The sequence below is a fragment of the Durio zibethinus genome, chromosome 9 (genome assembly GCF_047325235.1).
Source record: "Durio zibethinus cultivar Kanyao isolate XHJ-2024 chromosome 9, ASM4732523v1, whole genome shotgun sequence".
Taxonomy (NCBI): domain Eukaryota; kingdom Viridiplantae; phylum Streptophyta; class Magnoliopsida; order Malvales; family Malvaceae; genus Durio; species Durio zibethinus.
In genome coordinates this window covers 3,762,252-3,781,817 of record NC_143170.1, presented here as the reverse complement: position 1 = coordinate 3,781,817, position 19,566 = coordinate 3,762,252, and the positions used below count along the sequence as shown (strand labels likewise).

The 19,566-nt window shown below is 32.4% G+C and overlaps 1 protein-coding gene and 1 pseudogene across 1 annotated transcript; one reads left to right on the top strand and one right to left on the bottom strand.

The window, feature by feature from the left end:
- The first annotated feature begins 1,450 nt into the window (after nucleotides 1-1,450).
- Nucleotides 1,451-2,168, top strand: LOC111307222 (arabinogalactan protein 41-like). The gene is made up of 2 exons (XM_022905240.2): nucleotides 1,451-1,795; nucleotides 1,878-2,168. The coding sequence occupies exons 1-2, from the start codon at nucleotides 1,675-1,677 to the stop codon at nucleotides 1,973-1,975; spliced, it is 219 nt and encodes a 72-aa protein (XP_022760975.1). The 5' UTR covers nucleotides 1,451-1,674; the 3' UTR covers nucleotides 1,976-2,168.
- A 10,453-nt stretch (nucleotides 2,169-12,621) lies between these two features.
- LOC111315706 (ethylene-responsive transcription factor CRF2 pseudogene) lies at nucleotides 12,622-13,884 on the bottom strand (annotated as a pseudogene).
- Between the last annotated feature and the right edge of the window lie 5,682 nt (nucleotides 13,885-19,566).

Below are 19,566 nucleotides of genomic sequence, written 5' to 3'. Positions count from 1 at the left end.
TGGAGTGATAATATCAGCAGTTTTTTCGCTGTTATGTTTCCCATTAAATATGACAGTTACATTTACCCGTTGTAGTTCTTAGTGTTGCTGATACTGCAAGAACTTTCACAGAAGATTGCTTTCTGCATGGAGATTCTATTGCCCAAAGTCCAAACAGTGTAAAAATCTTTCTTTTTTCTTTTCGAGCCTGGTAAACCGGTACAGCCTTCTCTAGAATCCATGCAAGTTTGATGAAGCTTCATGATGAAGCATGTTTCTTAGCATCCCACTTGTTTGATGGGTCCAATGTCAGAAAAACATGTGGTTTTGAAGCGACCAGTCATAACATCAAGTATCTAGTTTGGGATTATGATAGCTGAAAGGCAGTAGCAATTGGATCGTGTTTTTAGTGACTGACTCAAGTCAAAGTGCTTGGGTGCCGTGAAATCATATCAAGTAACGTGAAATCAATAGGCTAACAAGTAACAACTACTAACAAACTGATGAGGATTGACTCCACTTTTAACAACAACAATTGATCAAGTTGCCATTGATCAAATTGTGCAAACGAGAAGTCACAGCATACATAAGCCAACAATCAGCCTATTTTCCTTGTCTATTTGCATTGGTTTTCTTTCCCAACATTAGAAATATGTATAAATGAAATTGATAAAGTAGATGGTGCTATTCCTTTCGCTTATATGAGAAAGCCCTTAAAAAATGAAAAGGGAAAAGAGAATATTCTGTCTTGATTTTCGTGTGGATGATTCAAGTGCATATAAATATATAACGATTAAGGAGAAGGGAAGCTTCAAACAAAGAATAATTGTTGGCATTTGCTGTGCGGTTATTCTGACAGAATTCCTCATTTTTAGGAATGCTTGTTGGCATTTGCTGGAGAACAGATTCTAAAGCACAGCCATGAGAGAAAATTCGTCAATTTCCAAATTAATTAGCATAAATTAGAAGAAAAAGTGAATGAAAAAAGGAAAGAGAAACCATAAACAGATTCACCTTTCCAACTTCAACCAACATCATCTTGTCTTTAATCCATTAATTAAGTTTGGTAATGAAAATTTCATTGCATGTTCCAATTTTTATTTATTTGAGGAAAATCTTGTTCTTCCCATAAATGACCATAAGAAAAAAGTTAGAAAAGGGAAACAACCCATGGGCAATTCAGAACCGAAGCAGATAGTGCCAACTAATGGTCAGTTGGTCAGCAAAGAACATAAAAAAGTTAAGAAAAAGCAAGCAGCAAGGGCAGAGACATGGGAAGGAATCCAAAATATCACATGGGGGCGACTCAGGACTCCCCACGCCCACCTGAAAGCACAGCCTAACCCTCCCTAACATGTGCATCGGATCCATCCCACAAATCCTCTCCAATTTTTTCCTTACCGGTTACCGATTCCACCGGTTTTGTCTCCCCACCTCTACCGCTCCATATAAAATCATGTCCATCCCCTCCTGGCCTTTCGTCGTCACTTCATAATAATATAAAAAAAAAGGAACTGTGTTTTTCTGTTTTCCAGAAATTTTGCTTCTTTCTCATCTCCAAGAGCTTTTTTTCCCCTCTCTTTCTCTCTCTGCGAGGCTCTCCTGAGCCATTCCTGTCTTTGAATAAAGCTAAATTTTGAGAGGCACCGCAGAGAGAGATCGAAGATTTTCCTTTTTTTTTTTTTTGGAACAAGAATGGCAGTTTCCGGGGTTTCTTTTGTGTCTGTTTTAGCAGCACTTGTTTTTGCTATGTTTGCCTTGCCTGCTGCTGTTCAGGCCCAGTCCTCTGCTCCCGCCCCTGCCCCCACAAGCGACGGTTTACTCTCTCTCTCTCTCTCTGTTTTTCTTTAGATCTGAGATAAAATGCTATAAAATTTAACTTCTTGATTGGGGAACAGGAACGTCGATTGACCAAGGGATTGCATACGTATTGATGCTGGTTGCACTGGTGCTGACATACCTCATTCACGCTGCTGATTTCTGCTTCAGCTTTTGAGCTTGCAAGTGGAAATGGGGTTGGAATGATTATGTTGGTTTTTTCTTTATGGGAGGGGAGGTAAATTTTGGACTTTAACGAGAGAGAACAAAGAAGATGGGATTTGTTAGATCTAATATTCTGGGGGTATGATGGATGATGAGTAACCATGGTTCCTCTGATTGTGAATGTTGAGAATGTCCTTTTTATGTTCGCTGTTGCTGTTCTCATTATCATTTGTTTGTCATTTCTCTTTTCTGCCTCAATTTTTCCAGCATTTTCCCCATGCACGCTTTGGTGGGCTTCTAATTCGTTTCATCATGCAACCTGCTCCATCTTTAGATAATTGACTCAAGAAATTCTGGAAAACTATATAATAATGCTGTTGTAAATTCTATACTAAGATGATCCTTTTACTTTGTCCACGTGAATTCTTTATTGCCTCTGCAAAAAATGCTAAAAAAGAAAAAAAGAAAAAAAGAAAAGGCTTCTACCATGCCCTGAGCCTACTTGCAATTGCAAGTCTTCAATGCAATTTTGGGTAGTTCTTATTGTGATGACTTTAATGGCAAAGATAGGATAACCAGGGAAGCTAATGAATTCTAAGCAATCCAACTTATACAAATTATACAACTACGAAAAGTAGGTAATGGGTTTTGGGGGAAGAATTGAAGAGTTAGGCATTTGTAGATTTCTTAACCGATGGTGAGGTACAAGGGCCAATTGATTATTGAAGATTTTCATAGTACAAAGCTTCTCAGGGCTAGAAAGTTCTATAGTTCTAAGCTCCAAAACGTGCACCCTGAACTGATTATTAAAGAATTTTTGGTTACTACATCATAGAGTTTGGTATTAGCCAAACAAACCATTTTAAATACTCCAAGCTGACCAACAGACCAAACTCTAGAGAATTGAAAACATAACCAAAAACAGGAAGATATCCTTCCAATAGAAATGGTTCTCCATGGACTGCAGAAAAACAATTTCCGAAAAGCAGTAAGAATCAAAGTTAAATCGTCATGTTCAAACTTATGCATTTCTTCCTTGCACCATATATATATATATAAAACACAAATCCATTCTGCTGTTATCCTTAATCTTAAGAGGTTCTAATATCAGGCAGATTGATCCTGGGGGCTCTAATATTAGATAGAGCGATCTAGCACAAAGGTTCTACAAACCAGGTCACAATTTAACTATCATCATACAAAAATCAACAACAAACTAAATCTTATCTCCCATAACTCAGGGTCGGCTGAGTGAAAGAACAAAAAAAGAAATCATGTTCAAAAAAAGAAATCATGTTCGGTCGTTGTTTTTAACCTTCTTGCGCCACTTATTTCTATAAAAAAACAACATTTTCGTCTACTACCTTGTGCCATGATCATCATAAAGAACATAATTTATTTGATCTTCAGACTAGAAACTAGAAAGTGTTTGACTTTTGTAGCCTTGATCCAAAGTGCATCTGGTAAAATGAAGCAGCCTTTGTGCCTGACCAATCAAACATCACAAAGGCACACACCAACTTCTAAGCTTTCTAAGTTTTCAACCAGCATCAAAATAAGTGCAACGCCATGCCAACTTCAACATTTAGTATGAATTTTAATTCTCAATTGAGGCATTTTAGTCTGAACATCTGTTATGGTAAGAGATAATACAAAAAATAACCCTGTTTCTCAACATTATGTATTCAAATACCGCAAGGCTTTCTAGTGAGAAATTCTTCCAACACAAAATTTCATCAATTTTTCTTGCTAACTGGATCTGTGTCCTGAGGGTGAAGGTGATTATCCAGTGAAAATTTCTTGACTTTCTGCAAAGAAAATGGTTTTTTACTAATTAAATGCACAGAGAGCAGAAGTTAAACAGACACCAGCGCTCAGAACAGAATCCATAAAGACAATTATGTGTGCAAGATGTGTTTAAATAAATCCCAAAAGAAGAAACATGAAACATTAGAAAAATTAGTAAATTTGCTCGTAATTTCATGGGGAAGATTCCCAAGGTTAATAGCGATTAGTGAGAGAGGCATTCAAAAATAATAGCAGTGAACTTTCAAAGGCCACAAACTCTCTGAACTTAAACTTATCCAAAAAGAAAGAATCCATCAATCATCATTCATCATCACAAAGCCATAATTTTGTTTCCAGCATAGTGTTACCAAAGATCATTCTGCCAAAGCACGCCTAATAAAGCAACTTGGATACTATTAGAACTTGCAAAGATCATACATGGATTTTTTTTTCTGTTCAACTAAAATGTCAAAAGAGCAATTTGGGATTTGATAGTTTGATGAAACCATGAAACCCAGTTCCACATTTCAAAAATCAATGACTTCAATTGGAGCCATTTGGGATATTGCATTAGGGATTTGGATACAATAACCAATACAAAATGGAACTGTATGGATTAATCCAACTATCAATTTATATTTAATAACATTAAAAGTCTCATGAATCTTGACTACGAAATTTAATTCAATAAATGGGATCTACAGGAGAAAAAGTTTGGGGATTAGTAACAGTACCTCATCGAGGACGCACTCTCTGAGAGAGAGCAAGAGACTGGTGCATTTTTCTTGATCAAAGGGAGATTGAGTGACGCAATTCAGTAAATCCAAAGCTTCTTGCCGCCACACGGGCTGAGCACGTGCTTCCTTCATGGCTTCTCTTGTTTTTTTTTTCTTTGGTTCTGCTATTAGGGTTTTAGGTTCCAGAATAAACCCTCCAAATCAGGGTTTAAGGACTGTTTGGTTGAAGAGAATAGGAGATAGTGGATTTAATTACAAACTAGGCTTAAGTCTGAACTATACCAGTTGGGTTGGACTGAAATTGGAAAAGCTTTATCCATCTGGTTGCCTTGTGATTGCATAAATGACCATGAAAGATTTTCTACTTCTAAAAGATGGGCCTCCATTTCAGTGTTTAAAGTGGGCTGAGCATTGGAAATTGGTGTGTTGTATCTGATATTGATAATAGAAACGGATGGACTGAAAAAAAAACAAGAGAGAATATCTGCTTTGTATCAGATTCCGACAATCCAATTCATGGATCAGAGGCCGGCTTGGCTCAACGGGACAATTGTTACTCAAACTAGACAGAGACCACTTCATCCTGGGCCACTGTTTTAACGTCCAAAACACCAAACCAGAAATAGATAAAACTGATTTATCTTGTCTAAGTGAAATACATCATCCAAAGCCAGGTAGAGACAGATGTTCGATTTAATTAGAGAGTTAACAGTAACAGGGTAGGGAGTGCCAAGTGCGGGTGTTAGAAAATGGAGACAGCCATTGTTTTATGGCATTGAGGCAGAAAGCATGGGTGCATGTAACTGGCAATTCCACAAGAATTGTGTGTGTGTGTGTGTGGGCGGGGGGGGGGGGGGGGGACTGAGGAGTTCAGTTCAGAGTTGTGAGCTTTCCTTTCTATTAAATATATTGTATCTTTAAAACGCAATTCATGAGATACTTCGTAAATATATCTATGTATCTACGTACACTTTGCTTCTACCATTGACCACAAGATTTTTTTTATCTTAGAATGTCTGAGGATTTCGTCTCATATCACTGTGGTGTCGGTATGTGAAATAGACAGACCTCCCCTTCGGACCCCTCGGCCCTACCTGCCTGCTTTTCCACAGGCAACGCATGAGTTGGAGATTATGTTCTTTTCTTTTCCACTTGCACTTGCCATATGGACCTCTCACCATTTTGGCTTATTTATCTTTTGCAAAGCCAGGAACAGCCTAATTGAGGATGGAGAAAAGGAAACATCGGAATTTAAGGTGCAAATATCCCATACATTTTTCATGTGACCACCTCACCTACCAAACATCCCCAACTCAACTCTTTGTCTCTCTTTCTTTTCATTCCCTTTTTTTTTTTTTTTGTTATTATTATTTTTAAATTTTCTTTTCAAATGATTGTCCGTTGGTACTCAATTTTATCGTGGAAGATGTCAATGTCCAACCTGGCCCATTCCTGATTATCACCATTCAACTGGATTAGGGAATCAAGGCAAATTTTAGCTGTCTAATGGTTTATTACTTCCTTCAGGTTCTGAATCCAAACATGAAAAATGTTCACAAGAAAAAAAAATTCAAAATATGTGGTAAAATAATTTCAAACCCATGATAATAATAATAATAATAAATGTATTATTTACATCAATTATCAAGTTCTTATGAATTGAAGCCACTCATCTTCCTTCCTGCAAATCCTGTATATTTTTAAATGGTACAAAAAATTATCAGTTCTGGTATAAGTTATCAATGCTTTTCACCAGCACAGGCATTAAGGCTTGAGGAATCTCAAAACATAAGCAAAATAAATACTATATAGTAATAGTAAACAGGTATTAAGTTTTTTGGGTCATTTTCCTTACAGGGGGGCACAGAAATATGAAGAAGCCCACTGGATTGATGGACGAGCATGCTTATGTGGATCTCCCAATGAATGTGAGCCAGAGTTATCCAAAATGGAGGGTCCAAATCTCTGGCTGATGAGATTTGAAGGATAAGTGGGACCACCGGCGTATCACAGCCGTACATTCAGACAGAAAATAAAAACAGTGATGGCCGAGCTGGATCGAAGGTTGGGACCAGGGGAGGTTCGGAGGGACGCCTAGCTGCAGGACTTGCAATGAACGAGGAGATGGAAGACCGTTAGCCTGACATTACGTGTACGGCCATGATTGAATTTCATAATAGGACCTGGACCTGGAGAATAGCAAAGAAGATCTTCTGGATTGTTTCCTTTGTAGCTTTTATTTGAATGAATCTCCAAAGTTTTGGTAGTTTGTGCCACCACGCCATTCGCTTCGCCCCTCAGCCCGCAACACCAGGACAAACCGCACACCTTTCTTTGTGTGGCTGCCTGCCCCCGACCTCTTATTTCTTCAAAGACCAATGCTCCTTCCAAGAGACAAAACTAGTCAAAATGGAACCTTTTCTTTTCTTTTCTTTTCCTTTTTTTTTTTTCTCGAGAAAGTAAAAAAGATAAAGAGAAATTGTGGGTTTTATTCTCTTTCCCCCCCTTTTTTTTTTCTCTTTTATTAATTATGATATTTTGTAAAAAAATAATAATAAGAAGAAGATAAGGAAAACCACATCTGCAACAAGTCCAAGCATCTGCTTTGACCCTTTGCTGGTGCAAATTTGTGACACTTTACTGGTTGTGTAAGTTTTGTTTATTCTCTTTCTTTCCAATTCTAAATCAAAACTAACTCAAACCATCAACAAATAATCAAATATGAATGTTTATCTTTAGTCGTTTTCGGAATTCAAGTAAGAAATGACATGACAAGTGATATGATCAAGTAAAAGGTTTTTTTTTTCTTTCTCCTTCATTAGGGAACAAAGTGGTAAGGGAGTTTTGGTATGTTGAATAAATGATCATGCAATGTGTGTGATCGCGAGGGCCCCAAAAAAATTAAATACCCAGAAGAAAATGACCCAGACTTTGGAGTCTACTATCTTTATTCATCAATTCGGGATCTAAAGAAGCTGAAAAATCACAGTTGTAGCCTGTAGGGCTCTCCCCTAATAGTTCCTACCAGTGAGAAAAAATTTTATCACTTTGATTATAAAAGCCTGAGAATCTACCACCCCTCTGGCCAAAATCTACCAGACAATGGCATCTCTTCCCTCCCTTTTACAGAAACCCAACTGCTTGCTTGAAATTTATCAAACACTGGTTCGAAGTTTGGACATTGTTAGAGAAATAGGGCTAGAAAACCCAGAAAAATTTACACAAACAAGGGTCACAAAACAAAGAAAAAGACATTACAGGATTTAAGAGTATGTTTGTCATGTTAGGGAAGTTGGGCCTGGTGGTAGTCAGGTATGAGGCAGAGTAGTGTAACTATTTTAGAATGATGATAACTTTTATTTAATAATTTTTTCAGCTCTTTGGATGAGGACTATGGATTAGCTAATATACTCTTTGGATTTAGCCTTGGGGGATTGTGTTAGCCAGGGGAAATTTTATCTAGTGCTGCAATGATTCGAGGAGAGGAAGTTCTCAGTTCATATATGCCAACATTTTGGGACCACAATTTGATAAATTTCATCAAACCACCGAAAACTGTTTCATTTCTAAATTTTCCTCGTGAAATTTGTACTTATGTTTTTGTTTGGATTACAAATAGAAATAGTGGATGTTATCATTCAGATTACACTAATAGCAATGAAACTCTTCCCAAACCTTTTTTCCTGTTAGAACTAATATGACTCAAAATCACATCCACAACTTCCACTTTTTTTTTTTTTGTCAAACTATTGAATCGAATGTTTGTATGCAACTTTCAAAGTTAAAGTCCCATAATCACATGTTAATTACACCCCAAAATGGTGAACTTTGATTTGCTAAAATTTCACCAACAAACACAAGGAGAAAGGGACCCAGAAACTGAAAAGCCCTAGGGGCCGCCACACCTGTCAGGTACCAGCCCTCTTTCACCTTCTCAAGATTCTATGCATTTCCAAACCAAACTGTCGTCTCAAAAACATAATAATTGCCAACCTTTCTTTCTAGCGTGTAAAGCCACCTCTCCATAACTTACTTTCGGCCAGATTCATGTCTCGAGTGATCAAATTTTAGAGAAGGAGATGAAAATGAAGTTTCATGATATGTTCATCTTGTTAAAGTTCATTTATTCCGAAACCAGAGATGACTTGAAAAAGGTTACTTTTCTTGCAATACAGGGGGCAATATCTATGTCAGCTTAAACAGATCGGTTATCCCTTTGAAACTACCATAACTGCCTTCTACTCTTTAAATCCCATTGTACTTTGCCACATTCCATCCATGATTTTGCCCCATTTTTGTATTCTCCTTTCCTTTTAGAACAGGAAAAAAAATTACAGCCACTTCGAAATTTCAGTTTTTCCATCACTTGGATAAGTGATGTTGTAAATTTATGTAATGTTTGTTTCTCAAATATCAAAATAGGTGTTCTTTAATTTGGAATTTTCCAATTCTTTGATTCTACTTTTTGCTGATGATTACTGATTAACTAGTTAGTGTTAAGTATCAAACTTAAAATTAATTGACAATAAGTGAATGGATCTAACTTGAATATAAGATTACAAAAAATTAAAAATTCATTAAATGTAGGATAACTCTCTTTAACAGCTAGCTAATTATAATTTTAACCGGCATGAAAAACCAAAACATTTATAAATAGATGATTGGTTTGATAAAGATTTTGCATCAAGATTTCAAAAGAATGGTAAAAAAATTGAAAATTTAAAGTAAATAAAAAATTACTTTATTTTATGTACTTTTATTAGTAATAAGATAAATGAAGATAATTCTTTTTTCTTAAATTAAAAAAAATATTTTTTTTAGCATTTGATTCAATGATTATATACTTTAGTTAACTAAAAAAACTATATTCAAAACTCCCACCCCAAAATGTAAAATAAATAAATAAAAACATTGCAGTTTTAAAACTCTACTCAAATATCTATATTTTCTCACTTATTTTCTTTTCTTTTAACTAGTTTTCCATTGTACTAAACATAAGGCTTGGTTTGTTTCTCATTAAAAATATTTTTAGAAAATGATTTTTACATTTTTAATATTTGTTTGGTAGAAAATTTATCAATCAATGGAAAATAATTTGTTGATCAACGAAAAATGATGCCATTTTCTTAAAAAAAAAAAAAAGTTGTCTATGGATAAGATCACTTATCAAGCTTAAGAGCATAATTCTACTAAAGCCAGACCTTAAAATAATGTGACTTTTTTAAATTCATACTTAATTTGATATGATCTGAAATAATATTATATTAATAAAAAATAATTTATTTAATTTTAATAAAAAATAAAAAATTTAAAATATTAATATTAATATTAAAAGCCTTCTAATATGTTAATTTTAAATGTGTGTATTTGTATATTATTAAATATAGATATTTTTAATATTTCAATAATAAATATTATTATTTTAATATTTTAATAATAAATAATAAATATTTGTATAGTAAATGATATTTTATTATTTTAATAATTAATATTGTTTAATATAATACTATAATTATTTTAATAATATGAATATTTTAATAATTTCTTATTATTTTTAATTCAAATATATTATTTTCATATTTTATTTGTATTACTATTTTAATAATAAATATAAATAAATAATACTTTTGTTGTGATTTAATAGTAAATAATTTAAATCTAAAATATAACTATTTTAATGGTATAAATATTGTTAATATTTTAATAATATTGTTAAAAATATTATTATATTAATAAAAATAATATTGCAAGAGGAGTAATCCTATTTTAAATAATTTAAAATATTAATATAAATAATAATGAATAGTTTTATTTTAACTGTTTAATATTAGTAATAAATTAATATTTAAATAATTTATTAAAATATATAATAATTTTAACATTTTAATAATAAATAATTTTAAATACTATAATAATTATGTCAATATTATTTGAATGGAAACCACTTACTTGTGTAGGCTAATTATGATTAAAGTAGGCTTATTATGTGTAAGAACAATATTAACTGTAGATTTGAAAACCATTTTATTTAGACAAACTCTTACAATTTATATTATTATGAACATAGTTTGTAAATTTTGTAGGATTGTAAGAACAATATATAAAACTTTTTTATTATATTTTAAGAATAATGGCTTTTTACTTCATTCCCCCTCAAAGAAAACATAAACATATTGGGGTTTTACACAAAATTAAGATTCTAATATATCTCTTGTCCTTTTGTTTCCGAAATTAGAAGGCATTTTTTCTTTGTGATGATTATATTTGCATTAACATGCCTTGTACGATCGATGGTGCATTTGCAGAGAGAATTATCAACCAAAGGATAGATAGAAGTATTGAAGAATAAAGATGAATCCTTTTGTTATAAAACTCCAAGAAAATTAATTAGTATATGTTGTAATTATTTCAATTAGTGGACTAACAAAATTATTATATATCATATTATATTAATTAATGTTAATTAATAAATAATTATTACGGTATCATATTATTATACATCAAAATTAGTAGTATAATATTTATTAAGTATGATTCTAAGTTAATTCTAAATTTATAATGCGATAATTCGACTTTGATTAACATATTAACGGAGGTTCCTACTCTTATTCTCTATTTATATATGAGCTTGATTTTTTAAATTTCATAATTTTAATTTCAAATAAAAAAATAAATCTCTCTCTCATTTTATTTTTTGTGCAAGTCTTGTTCGAATGTTCGAAGGAGGTATCAAGAAGTACATGACGATGTCAACATAACTATTGACTTCAATTAAGCGAAATTAAACTCTCACCCACATCTCGACCAATTTTAATTTCGCCTTAAAATTGCCTACAACATGTTTATATGTTTTTCTTCTTTACATTTATGATTATTTATCTTCCTTTTTCAAACTCATTTATTGTTGATAAGCTGTTTGTTTATTTTTTAATTACTACAACTTAAAAGGACCAACAAAGTAGTAGCAAGGCAATGTAGAATATGTAATAAGGAAGGATCAATTTACATAGAGTAAAATTAATATATATTTTACATATTTTTTAATTATCAATTTTAATAAATTTAAAAAATTAGAGAGATAAGTAAAAAAATAAAAAAATTGTTTAATTTCATTCTTTAGATATATTAAAATCAATAATTAAAAAAATATAAAATATTTTTAGTTTTACACTATGTAGGTTAATCTCTCTTTTACTCTCTTTTATATATATATATATATATATGATTTTACTATCAATAGTTTTAAATTTATTTTTTAATTAGAAGGATTATAATAAAAAAAATTTTCAAATACATTGTCAGTATAATTTTTAATTTTATAAATAAGATTAATAGGGTAACACATGTCTCTTAAGATATATTTTAAAAAATAAAAACAAAATTAATTAAAAATTTAAAACATGTATCATCATAATAATTTCATTTATAAAATTAAAAAAATATATTGATAGTATATCAAATATTTTTTTATTATAATAAATAAATATTTTATTTTGATGCATTGAACTTTATCATAAAAATAAAAAAAATAAAAAAATAAAATCTAGTGTTTAAGTTGTCCTTTGATAGAATTTAAGTTCTATCCGTTCTTTCAATCGTCTAGCTAGTGGTACACAGAGCTGCTAACTCGATTCTTCTGTAAAACTTTTTGGTAACAAGATCCTTCTTCTTTTCCTAGATGGCTGAAAGTAGAAGTTTCATTAAAGGGAAATAAATTCTTGTTTTAACAGATTCAAATAAAGAATAGCTGCCCAATTAAATGATGGGGTGAAAGGTTATTTTAGGTAAAAAAGATTGAAGGGACAATGGTGCATGGATCCGTGTGACAGCACGTGTGCACAACAGTTACTAATAATCTAAACTTTAAAATAGATTAATGTTACAAAATGATTTTTAAATATAATGAATAATTTAATGTAATATTATATTAAAATTTTTTAAAATTTAAATATTAAAATATTTTTTATTATATTTTAAAATTTATTTATGATATTAATTCTTTTAAATATTATTTTATTATTATCGAAACTTTTGAAATGTTCTTCTAACGTGCAAGAACACGTGACTTCCCAAAAACAACAAGAGCAAAGAAAAACATAAACGACAGAGCATAGAACACGTAGCCAAACTCGTCCGTCACCGTTACTGTGACGGAGATGTTTAACATTCTTACTTTTAGTAATTAATAATAACATTTATAAATAAATAAAATTGTAACAAAAATAAAACTGGAATAGAAAAAAAAAAAACAAAAACAAAAACACAGCCGATATTTTCAGTTCCCGCCGGAACAAAACTTGCCGTGAAACCGGCATTACAAGGGAAAAACAAAGAAACACTATCTCAAATGGCTACGAGAGGATCAGACCCGAACAAGTCCCCGATGTCTTGGAAATGATCATCGACATGTTGCCAGCTCGAGAAGCCGCCAAATCCAAACTCGAAATCACCACCCGAACTCAAAAATCCATTCCCAAAATCATCTTTAAAAAAGCCTTCGTGTAAACTCGTATTGTTGTCGAATAAATTCGGCACGGAACTAAATATGTCACTTGGAAACAAAGAGGAATAGTCGGAGAAATCTGAGAAGTTTTCTCTCGATATGCAGCAAGGGTCGTCAAGAACATCTCGAGGTTCGCTCCCGATTTCTCGCGATTCTTTAACACTTTGCGAGTCGACTTCGTCGGTCGAAAGAGAAGGGCAGCGGAGAACGGAAGTCGGTGAGCAAAGGTTTGTGTTGTGAGATTCTTCGCCGGAGTTGTAATCTGAGCTGGATAATGGTTTTTGGCAGTTTTTGTCTTGAATCGATTTTTGCTGGGGAGTCGCAAAGTTTGTGAGCGCGTCGGGTCCACGCAACTGAATAGCGGCGTTGTCGTATACCATTGCAGCTTCTTCGGCGGTATCATAGGTACCTAACCATAGCCGTACACGTCTTAGAGGGTCTCTGATCTCAGCCGCCCATTTTCCCCAAGGCCGTTGCCTTACTCCTCTGAACTTCTTCCCAGCCGGTAATTTCACCGACGCTTTGACTTTTGCTTCAACAACTGCCGCCGGCCTCTTTCGGGAACTCTTTGACGACGACGATTTACTTCTCCAAACAGCCTCGCTTTGGGTGGGACATGATGACTCGATTGTTATCTCGTTGACGAATTTCTTGACTCTGTTTCGCGAACGAAGTCGGGTTACTTGTTCTTCTTCGTCGTCGCTGGAGGAATCAGTGGCGTCAGCATCAGTAACTGAAATCCGAACAATTCGAGGCTTCATTTCTGGCTGATTTTCGAGTCTGACATTTAACAGTGGTGAAAGAAGCTTGGTTTGATTGTGGTGTTCTGTGTATTTGATTGAAGGAACAGGGCAATGATCCATTTTTTCAATCTTTTTTTTTTCCTTCGTTTCGGGTTATATTGTTTTTCAGATTCTTTCACTTCTCATTGAGAGCGAGAGTGAAAGTAAGAGGGGAAAAGAAGAGATTCCTTTGAGCCTAGACACGAGGAGAATAAAGGGTTAAAAAAGAAAGCTGAAGAAAGAACACGTTAAAGAGAAGCTTGAAATGAAGAGAAATCCACCGTTAATCGGTTCAAAAGCTTACTCAAAAGTTTATCAAACGACGAGAAATTTTCAGGAAAGTTTGTCCCAAAAAAAAAAAAGTGTGCTTAAGCAAGCAGTAGGTAAAGCGCCTAGATGGTAAGAACCAGTAGTTGAGAGAGGGGAGCAAAGAAAAAAGGAAGAAATTTTTGTAGGCAAAAGTTACAGAGGAAAAAGAAAAAGAGGAAATACAGCAAGCTAATAGCTTTACCGGAAAAGGGTTAGAGAATATATGTCCCAAAAAAAAAAACCACCAGATAGTGCTTTTCTCACTCACTTAACAGAGCACAGGCTTTCTATTTCGGGTAACTTTCAAATCTAAGTCTTGAAAGAAGCTAAGAACCAAGTTGCTTTCTGATGATAATTTCTCCAGAAAACAAAAGAAAGGAAACTGTTCAAGAGGAAACAAGAAAAATGAAAATAAAGGAGAGTAAAGAGGAGCTCTTTTGATAAATCAGAGAGTAAGAGAGACAGAGAAAATGAAGCAGAGTTTTGAAGTGCATACCGAAAGTAGAGCCATTTTATAGGATCCCAAAACCAGCCGTAATTGGTTCACCCGGTTTACGTGCCAAATTTGTTTTTTGGTTTTTTTGTTTTCTTTTTTCTTTTAATTATAAAAAACAAAAACCAAAAAAGAAAGATTTTTACTGAAGGGTGGGAGGTTGGGTTATATCGGCGACTCTGAGATTCCGGCGACGGAGAGATAGTTTACGAGTCGCCCCATAAGATGGGCATTTGAGATTTCGACATGTGGTAAGTTGTCCCCAGAAAACGGAAAGATCCAGGGGGGAGGGTGAACCGGGAATGCTGACTCGGCCAAAAGATTTCTTCTCGCAATGAGGGATTCATGTCACGTGCCACCGGACACTCAGGTCGGTCCCCTCTTTGACTAAAACAATATTAACAGCTGGTCGTTAATGACTCCAGTAATTGCCTCCCTTGTTAACTAATTAATCTACCGTTACTCAATTTTTTTTTTTACCATTCGTAAGCATTTACGTCATTTATAGATGTGAGAGATGTAAATGGAAAAACCGTTTCCCCGTAAATAGATTTAATTTTTATTTATATATTTATTTATTAAAATTAACAAATGACGTTAAATAATATTTTAAAATTTATTAAATAAATAAATAAATCATGAACTAAATAAAAGACTTTATTTTTATTTTGCTTATATTTTAGTATATAAACAAATAAAAAATTTAATGAATAATAAATTTAATAAATTATTATAAAATAATATTTGAAAATTTATTAACTAAATAAATAATTTATAAATATAACAAAACTCGTTTATATACAATTTATTTACCAGATAATTAGAGATTATAGATTACATAGCTGGGAATTTTACCATTTTACCTTAACTTTTTATTATTTTACAGCTATGATTAACCTGGCAGGCAACCTTGAAGTTGGAGCTATTTTTTTTCTTTTGTTTTATGATTTTTAAAATTTAATGTCAGTGAGCTGAGTGTATACTGTGGAGCTGTTGCAATGTTTCTTTAGCATGGATTCAGGCCCAACAAATTTGACACGTGGCTTCTAATTATTAGTCTCTCTCCAACTAGTTACGAGTTTTGATTGGCCTCAACAACCGTTTTTCCAGCAGTAAATATTAGCCGTTAGATGGGACGGGGTGAGGTAATCACAATGTCAACGAATCATAAAAATGTTGCTTTTGTTTCAACGATTGAACGTACCCAATTTTAATTAGGTCACCTGTTGATCAAATTGGTTTTAACTTGTTAAGAGAAATTTAAAGATCTGGAATTTACTGCCTTGTACAGTTTGTCGGGGCAGTTATTTTGATTACTTTCCCAAATTGAAGCTGACAATTTGGGCTATCCCTTCTGGTAACTTTGATGTCTTATTGATGATCTTTGCACAAATTTAGTGCCCAATTTTAAATATCTTCGTGCTTCAAAATAGTTAAAGATTGACCTTTGTTTATGAGAAGTGGTCAGCTTTGTATTTTGATTATAATCGAATTTTTTAATATTTAAATTTATTAAAAATTAAATCACAATTATTAAAATTAAAAATTTGATATTTTAATAATAAATCATATTATTATCAATTATAAAAGAGGTTTTTTTGTTTAAGTTTAAATTTTTTATTTTTATTTTACAACAACTTAAGCTGTAAATATAATGCATCTGGTAGGAGAAAGAATTGCTTATATTTACTCATCTAATTTTTTTTTTTTTTATCTATCATTATAGGATGGCAATTAAAAGCTTTGGTGCTTGCAATTAATACGTAAAAGTCATGTGTCTTTATTTGTCGTACCCAAATACCTTTACTTTTACCATTCACTACCTTGCATTTAAGCGAGTCCTTGTATTTTGGGGATTTTTTTAAAATAAAAAATATTATAATTTATAAGTATTAAAATATAAAATTTAAATTTATAAAATATTATATTTTAAAAATAATTATATATTCTAATTAAATTAAATCTCGAATTCTATTCATTCTGAAGTGGGCGCAGATAAGCTATATCATTTTGTTTGCAACCACATAAATTACCACTGCCCTTTTTTTTTTTTTCTTTCACTAAAAAAAAGTAATTATTGTTTATTTTTGCCGATGACGTAATACGAATTCTCTTTCTTTATGTTGAGGTAAATTTCTTGTAAAAGTTTGGTGAAAGTTTTTAAATTCATTGGTTGAAAAATATATCACGTGTTTAATTTTTTTTTTTTAATTTCTAAATGATATTTAGGTTGCTTTTATTATTGATAAAGTGTAAACGTAAATTCTGACATGCTATTTCCTTTTAGGAAAAGCCACCCTTGGATTTTAATGCTAGTATCACGGGGGTAATTAGATATTTAGATGGGTGAAATAAAAAAAAAATGTTTTTGTTATGCAATATAGACAAAGTAATTAAGATAATAAAACTTAGACGATAGAATTGAATTATCAAAAATTAATTATTTTGATTAATAATTATGTAATTTATTGATAAAATATTAAATATTAATTTCATAAATCAAAGTTTTATCTGTGACACTTTAAAAAAAAAAAACCAACAAGATTGCGTTTGCTCAATTGAATCCCTGACAATCGGCATTGCCAATTCTAATTGATTAGAGCTGCGAAAATGATAATAAAATTAGGATTAAGTAAAACAAAAGATGATGGCAATTGGCGAGTTACTCTGTCATTTGTGCAAAGGAAGGATGGACAAATTAAGCAAATCAGAGGAAGAAACAAAAACCAAGCGGCTTCATTGTTTTGAACGTCGTTCGAGGAGTCGTGGAATCAACACAGTAGCCAAATTAAGCATTGTTTAACCCCCCAAGCTTTTGTAAATTTCATCCAACAAATTTTACCTTGCTCGTAAATACTAGTAGTACTATATTTATTTTTTAATTTCATCAATAATTTATTACATAATTTTTTCCAATAAAAATTAGTTATGCTAGTAATTAAACGCTGGTAACTTCTTTTGGCAGGTTTGGAGTTGTTGGGTAATGTAGGCAAAAGTCCAGGCTTTTCTCCATGCTCTTTTCGCTTTTGGAAATTCGGTGTCATTGAATGGTTGCTTGGTGGGTTCTCACTGTCATAGCTACATAATGCTTTCTCAATTTTAGTATTTTTGACTATATTATTTTGTAAATTAATAAAAGCGAAAAGCAGACAATTATCCAATCATTTGCCGTCTTGTTTCCATTGTCAACTTTGGATTATCTCTCAACAGTTAGTGCTTTGACAGATGTATATGGTATATGTATGATGTATATGTTAATAAAGAATGACTGAACTTGAACCAGCGCACACCATTATATAATTTTAAATATATAAAAAATAATGATTAATCATAAATAATATTCAATGCTTACAGCTTAATTTAACAAATTGGCTTTTGAGATTATGAATTTAAAAGAATTTAGATATGTAATGTTCTCTTCAATCATATAAAATAAGAAAGTTAAAAATAGATTATGAACTTAAGAAAAAAAAACCCAATCGGCTGTTTAAATTTGGTTAATAATAGCAACCACAAAAGCTTTGTCTAATATTCCAAATATTAACGTTTTCGAACATGGTTCACGTCCCAGATTTAGTAGCTTCCAACCACAGCCTTTTGAGCCACTTCTTCAAATTAATAATCCGGATAGATAAAGGTTTTGAAATTGTGGAGAAACTTCAACATTCTTTTGGTCTTTCTTTGGCATTCTTTCATACAAGACGCAAACTATATATGTATATGAACTGCTCTTAATTACTGTGTAAAAGATCGATCCAATTGATGAGTAAAGTATATTTTTTTATATCATTGATCTCGTTTTGGAAATTTGAATTTTCAATTTGAAAGTTTCGGATTAAAAATCGTGAAGTTCAAATCATAAGTATAAAAAAAACTTATTCAAAGACTTGAAACTTCTTAAGTGTTTGTATGCTTATGTGAACAATAGTTCAAGTTAGAAAGAAGAACAAAACAAAGCAGAAAAAACTGTAGCTTCATCGGGCACTGCCCCACTTTGCAAGCAGCTGCTTAGCCCTAATGGAACCAACTGACGTAAAAACATGCAAACAAGTACATCAAATTCGACAAAATGCTTGGGAAGGTCTTGGTCCAAAAACACTACATGAATTAATAATATAAATTACCATTTTTTATTACGTGTGTTTTTGTTGTTTTATTGGGTCGACCTCAAACTACGAAAGATTTTCTTAATGCAAGTGAAGGCACAAGTCAAATGAGCATCATCATCCCCTAGATTTGCATTTGGCTTTGAGCCAACAAAATTAAGAGAAATCCCATCATTGTTTTGGATTCATTTGAGGCTTCCATTTTCCATTTGATCTCATATATTAAGACAAAAGCTCATAGACCTAGACAATTGTTATTTGATGATCATAACGTTTATGAAACACAAAACAATAAGACAGAGAAAGAGTAAGGGGGAGGGCACCCTTTTTTGGTTGTCATTTCTTTTGTTTAAATTCCTTCATATATCCTGGATTCTAAATATATTAAACGATTTTTTTTATTATTATGTTGGGTGCATCATTTAAGTTTGGGAGTGGTTTTATTATTAGACTTAATTATGAAAAACTTTTAAGCAATATTAAGAGAATAAATTTTACCTTCTATATATGTTATATTTATAATATTGTTTTAAAAATAAAAAATAGTGTTTAAAAATAATAACTCACCTAAAATGTTTAAAAATAAATCTTAAATAATAACATAATTAACTTTAAAAAAGCTTTTAAAAATGAAGTCCAATTAAAAATTTAAAGTTTCCTCCTTGTTGACTGGTTGTTCTTCATTTGTTTTTTAACGAGTGGCTTAGGTTTGTGGTGACTGGTGATGATTTAAGCCCTTAACGAACCGTACGGGTACTGTCTAGAAAATCGAAACAGTAAATGATCGGCTGGAACTGGATGGGCCCCACTGAGCCATCGTCCTTTCCACCACCCGTAACCGGCGCCGCTCACTGTTTTCGAGTCTACAACGGACACGTTTACGTAG

Coding starts and splice junctions, on each gene's coding strand:
- LOC111307222 (XM_022905240.2), top strand. CDS start 1,675: ATGGCAGTTTCCGGGGTTTCTTTTGTGTCTGTTTTAGCAGCACTTGTT. Junction 1,796..1,877: donor CCCTGCCCCCACAAGCGACG/GTTTACTCTCTC, acceptor ATTGGGGAACAG/GAACGTCGATTGACCAAGGG.